This window comes from Nestor notabilis, unplaced genomic scaffold (assembly GCF_000696875.1).
Source record: "Nestor notabilis isolate BGI_N333 unplaced genomic scaffold, ASM69687v1 scaffold8560, whole genome shotgun sequence".
In the NCBI taxonomy this organism is placed as follows: domain Eukaryota; kingdom Metazoa; phylum Chordata; class Aves; order Psittaciformes; family Psittacidae; genus Nestor; species Nestor notabilis.
Window position 1 is genome coordinate 32,298 of NW_009911548.1, and position 6,332 is coordinate 38,629.

The 6,332-nt window shown below is 44.0% G+C and overlaps 1 protein-coding gene across 1 annotated transcript in view; it reads right to left on the reverse strand.

Annotated features, from left to right (window-relative positions):
- NEU2 (sialidase 2 (cytosolic sialidase)) overlaps window positions 1-87 on the reverse strand; it is a 2,957-nt gene extending 2,870 nt beyond the window's left edge. The window contains exon 1 of the mRNA XM_010015342.1: window positions 1-87. This exon is cut by the window's left edge and continues 4 nt beyond it. Within this exon, the coding sequence (XP_010013644.1) occupies window positions 1-87 (87 nt within the window).
- Between the last annotated feature and the right edge of the window lie 6,245 nt (window positions 88-6,332).

Sequence of the window (6,332 nt, forward strand, 5' to 3'; positions counted from 1 at the left end):
TGGCAGGTAGAGCAGGGCTGGAATTCGATAGCTCCAGGTACCGTTCCGGAACAACGTTTCTTGCTTCAAGACAGGAAATGAAGCCATTGTGCTAGGGGGAAGAAGAGAAAATGTACTTCATTTGACTCATCCTTAACCCAGCAAAATGGGACAGATTTCATTGCTTTTTGCCTTCCCTGCTCAGTGGGACCTGTCCTGCATTGAAACAGAATTTCTGCTTTGTCTTTTTCTTGTGCTTTTCCAAAGAGAACCCACATGTTGCATACTAGCTGGCAACACAGACCAGTCTTACCCCAGCAACAGCCTGGTTGATCCTACTGGAGTGATGCAAGTACACTAAAAACAGTTAATGAAAAGCTGCCTATGGTTTGTTTTTTCTTTTTAATTAAATCCACAGGCTGGGATTTTTGTGGATTTGCTTTGCCATTCAGAAAACTGTTGATAATAAAACATTACAGTATTTTCCCTCAGAAGACCATTACTGCCTTTGTTGATGGTGTTTCCAAAACCCAGCACAAAACTTCTGCTTTGCCAAGTAGGAGCTTAAAAGCCCATCTAAATGACACACTAAGGCAATCCCTGGCCTCAGCTGTGCCCCTATTTGAGGGTAGTGAGCACTAAGCATGAAAAAATAAAGAGAACATCTCTTCCCCTCTGAGACTGAAGAATGGTCTGAATGGTGTCGCATTCCTTGTCATCTCTAGGGTGAATTAAAAGTAACATTAGGGAGGAAGACAAACATGAGGAAGCATTTAGGGAAGTTACCTCTATGTAAGCGGTCTGTCTTATATCCCCACATAGCCTCTCTTCCTCAGACCCACTCAGGCCCTTATCCTCTTGCACCAAGCCTCTCCTACCCTGGTAGAACCCCACTGGCTCAGGGGAATTATGTCTGAGCAGCAGGGGGGTAAAGATCTCTGACATGATATACCAGAAGCTGAAGCCTAAATATCCTCTGCTCAACAGGGAAGGGGGGGGAAGAAAAAAAATATTAGATCTCTGACGCATTGAGTGGGTAGGATGGCAGGGAGAAGATGACAATACACTATGAGTAAGAAATTCAAATGCCTCCTACCTCAGCCGAGGCAAGACTTGCTGCGCTCTTTGTTGAGGATTCTCGTATTTACCTAAATCTTGGAAAGCACTACAGTGGCTATTGGCCAGGTATCAGATCCTTATGTTTTTGAAGGCTGTCTTGATAACCCAGAAACAGATGGAGGCAACCTGACAATTGCTTTTGCAGCTGCAGAGTGCACATACCTTCCTGGAGAATAGTTTGTGCTATTCCATCTTAGGAGAGAAAAGATTATATTAGCCAGCATAACTAATACAGACTTGGTTAACAATTTGGTGGTTTTGTGTGTGTTTGTTTGGGGGTTTTTTGCACTGCTGATTACTGAGTTAGAACAGCACAGATAAGCTGAGTTAATCCTCCTCAGACAGGACCATCACATTACGCTCTATCCAGATCCATAGCTAGGCAGCGAGTATTCAAACATTCCTTGCCTTCGCCTTCCAGATGCTATAAATATCAGTGAGATTTTTCAACTCACAGCACTGATCAAGAGGATTTGAACTGCACTCTCTTAGCTAAAGGCAGCTGTACAGAAGACAAAGGAGATGTAGGAAAAGCCACAGGAGACAGAAATCTATCTCTGAGGAGTAGCTGTTTCCTCCTCACTGTTGCTGATGACATGGAAGTCTGAGAAAAGGCAGCAGCACCACTATTAGACAGAAACATTACCAGAATTTGAACACAGCTATCCATGCAGCAACAGGAAGAAAATAGGAAGACCCTCCTAGAGCAAAGAACTGCACTGTTCACTACTTACCAGCATGGATCTGGCTATTTATACAGACCACAATCATGCCTGTGTTCTCATGGCTCCTGAAACAGAAACGCACTAGAGTGCTTCCAGACTATTTAAAGGGAGATTATTTAAAGGGAGATTAGTCAGCCTGCCTAGAGCAGCACAGGTTCTCTAGCATTCCTGCTCATGATGCCATTCCAATACTGCAATCCTGCCTCAGGGCAGGGCAAGGGGAGAGGAAAAGAAATGAAAAAAACAAAACCAAAGCCAAGGGGGAGAGTGGAGATCTAGGCTGCCACACAAAGTCCCCAGTGCAAAGTCAAGAGACCAGTGCGACGGGAGGCTGTGCAGCCTGCTGTGCAGCCTGCTGCGCCTGAGTGCATCCCATGCAAGTCTGTCATCTGTGGACATCTCTGCCCATGCTTTTAGCCTCTCTGTGAGATGCTCAGTGTGGATGTTGGAACACTTCTCTTCCTCATAGTGCCAAATGGGGTTTGAGGGAAGGTGGGATGTTAAAAGGCCGGGAATAACTACCATAGAAATAAGTCTGAGGGTCCTGGACACAGCACCTGCAACTATAATTGAAGAAAATCCTAGAACCAAGTGACTTTTCCATCTATTCAGAGACTGAATGGGAGGATATGTGTTCAGTATGTGTGTATACACATACTGTGTGTATAAACACACACATTTGTATATATACTCTCTATGCACAGTGTGGGTATTATGTCTGTATGTATACATTGCACACTATGTATCCATCTGCAGAGAAACACTTCCATACTTTTTAAAACACCCTTAAAGTCAGTATACAGCTTCTACCTTCCCCTTGTAGATCCTCAAGCAGAAATTGAGTCACAACAGTTTGAGTTTCACACAGAATAAAAAATGCAGAATCTTTAAATAAGCTTAAATTTCTTAATATACTTATTAAAGAATAATGCTGCTTTAGTTACTTCTCCAGCCAACTGAAAGGAATCTATTTTTCTCTTGACCTCTATCCATTTTGAAAGGCAAAACCACTAGCTACGCCCTCCTGAATAAAAGAGAAGTAAGATTAGCAAATCATCGTCAGGACAGCCACACAAAGAGTGTTCGAAAGCTCATACTCTAACAGGAATTCATATCACACACACCAGTCCCTCTGAGGTTTAACTGCCAAGGGATGCATGTGTTCATGATGCTAATTTGCTCCTAAACCCTACTGAAATAGCACTGGGTGGCCTGCAAGAAAGAAGAAGGTAGTAGTGTTGCAGCCAGCAATATCTTTTGAAAGACCAAGAGGTATAACTGGAAAAACCCACAAACTTCTGAGAACACAAAGGCCTGAAATACAAGCAGGAGACAATTGCTCAGACCAGTCTCAGTTCAATCACCTTGGAGAGAAAAGTTAGCTGTGCTTTTGTGTGAGGTAAAGGGGTGAGAAAAGGGAAGCAGAGTTGATGTGGTAACTTTTTCCTTGGAGAAAAAGAGGTAGCTGGTAACCTCTGTCCAGACAGAGATGCTAGTGAGGGAAAGGGAAATTTATCATGTAGCTACTGAGCCAGTATTTCCTTCCCCATTATGGTATTTACTGGAGTTTTGCTTTTATTTGCCAGGCTTATCCCTGTGAAGTGTCCTGTTCAGGGAGATTGAGCTCTATGCGCAGTTCCTCTCCAAGGCACCAGGGAAGCTGCTGCACTGAGATCCAGTACCTCACCTCCAGGCAGAACTGGGCAGACACAAGGGAAGACAGGCACGGTGGAAACACGTAAGAGAAGGGGGGAGTTAAATCGGAGGAAACCATTACTCATAGTTTGCAAGTTATACAGCTGTAACGATTTCCAAAGCGGAGACTGTCTCCAGCACACCAGAAGAGTCAAAAGCAGTAACAGTTGTCAACAAATAAATCTGTGATGGATCTGATGCCTGGAAGGAGCCCAAGCTGCATAAGGGATAGGTGCTGGCAGACACCAGGAGAGGATACTTGTTCCTTCCACTTCTGCCCTTCAAGGAAGCTCACATGGACTTGTCTAAGGAGCAGAATGAGCCCTTGCATGTTTATTTGCCCTCTCCAAAACAAGTGACTAAAAAGGGTAACATTCCTCCTGGCCTCAGCCCTTAACATGTACAGATCCAAGCTGAAATGACAGTATGTCTTTAAAAACAAAGAAGCCCAGCAGAAATGAGGCAATATGCTGAACTCTATCCCTTGGTCCTCATTGGAGTGCTCTGTGCAGGAGGCAGCTTGTTCCTGAAGGAATTCAGATAGATCCCAAAAGTACAAACCAACCCACTAAGGGAGCTTTTCGAAGGCAAAACCAAACAAAAGGCCCAAGAGAGCCAAGTGCAAAACCCAACTAAAACCCCGCTTTTCAAGGCAAGCACAAGAATCCAGCACCAGTCATTCTCTACTCAACATCAGACCTGGGCTTACAGTGCTTTCCAAACTGATAAAAGTCAACTAACTGCTATGCTGAAATACATTTCTTGTTTCACTGAAAGAAGGCATTTTCATTGGGATATTGCATGGAGCGGGGGAAGAGGCAGGAGTAGCCACATTCCAGTTGTACAAGGCTAAGAAATAGCAGGCCCAATCTTCTTCTAGAATACTTAGAATCATAGAATCATAAACCAGCTTGGTTTGGAAACGACCTTAAGACCATCTAGTTCCAACACCCCTGCCATGGGCAGGCGCTTGCTACACAGCATATTCCTGTGTGCAAGCCTTTCCTCCTAGCCAAACAGCATGACTATGCCTGTTTCTGCCAAAGCCCAGCGTCACAGCACTTCATTTGCAACTTTCTTATGCCCACAGACCAGATCCTACACTAAATCTAGGCTATGGGATTTCTTAACAAGCCAGACAGCACATGTATTTAGTCCAATAAATCACCCTCAGTATAAAGTCTGAAAGAAGGGTTATCAGTGAGACCTGTCAAACAATAAACCTTAAACAAATTAAAACATTCAGGATTCAAAACTGAAAAGGCACAAAACTGGAATTACTTTAATCCATCAGCCAATTGGATTAAACTTTTTAACCACAGTAGAAACAGAAAGTGTTTCTTGTGGTAAAAACCTTATACCACACTTACAAGGGGATTTTCATCCTCCCCATTACATGCTTTCCTAATCAATCAAGTTCTGCTTTAAAACAGGCTCAGCCTGGCACTAGCTCTTGTACCTTTAAGTGCAGATTTTCTTAGCACTAGAGAGGAATTACATGAAGCAGCAGTATTTATGTTAGCACACCTTTGGTGGAGGAATACACAAACTGCACTCCTACTTGAACCTACAAGATGTATTCACCCTTTCAGTTCCTAGCACTGTCCACTATTATGAAAAAGTTGTTGGTTTTTTTTCTTAAAGGAAAAAAAAAGAAGAAGAAATACCTCTTTCACTCTGTGTCTCCTGGAAGTCACGTCAAAGGGAAAAAACCCAACCCAAACAACAAACCCAAAAAGCACTCCTACTGGATTAGATAAAAGGGAGGCTCACCACACTCTTGCCAACTAGTCTCCAACCTGCAAAATAATTTATATTGGCAGCAATGTCAGCTGCCTTGGATCCCCAGGAAAAGCTAGCAGCTGGCATGTATACACAAGCAGACATTTAAATAGCAAACCTGTTTTGCATATAAGGGGAGGTTCCATGTGAGCTGGACAAGTGCTAGGGAACATAGTAGTTAAACAGCATACTTGTACCTGCATGGATCAGCTTCACTATGGAACTGCTGTTGTTTTTAATGGTTATACAGTTCAGCATGCTGTCTTATTTCTTGGTCTATTTCTCCCCTTGTACTGAGGAGGGGAGAGTTCCTCTGGTCCCAGCATGCAGACTCCCAGTGCTTCCACTCAGAGTGCTCCTGAGCTCTGGTAAAGTTTGACACAAGAGCCCAGAAAACAGCTACAACCAGCAGGTGATGGCACTGTGATAATCTGATATATTTCTCTTCTGGCTCTAGGCACCTCCAATCCATCAGCGTGCTGGTTCTGGATGAAGAAATGGGCTAACATGGGAGTCCCCATGCAGTGGTACAGGAATAACGTGCTGGTGCAGGCAGATCCAGCTCCCAGCAGCATCTGTGTAAGTGTTGCCAGGGTCAAACTACCCCAGCAGCTGCAGTCAGCAAGCTAATGGAGAGAGTCAAGCAGAAGAACAGAGGGGAGAGTAGGAACCTAGGATCCCAGCTGAGAAAGAAGAGAATGGCATCTCCCAGATGGCAACACCCCTTCTCCCAGCTGTGCCCTAGGTTAGAGGCAGCACGTGCAGTGTTGGGAGTAGCCAAGCAAATGATTTCAGGACTACCTTGTGCTAATGATCTAATGTACTGCTGCTGCTGCTGACAGAGATGACCTTTCCTATCCCATTTCTTGTTGTTTCTTTTGCTTTCCCCTCTTCTTTGCTGTGTTTCCCCCACTGCCATTAATGCTTCTTGTCTTTGAAGTGATCTGAAAAAATGAAAACAACAAGCCTGCAAACAGAACTTGCTAGTGATGAAAAAGGAGGAAGAAAAGGCTCCTCATTTGATGGCAGTTT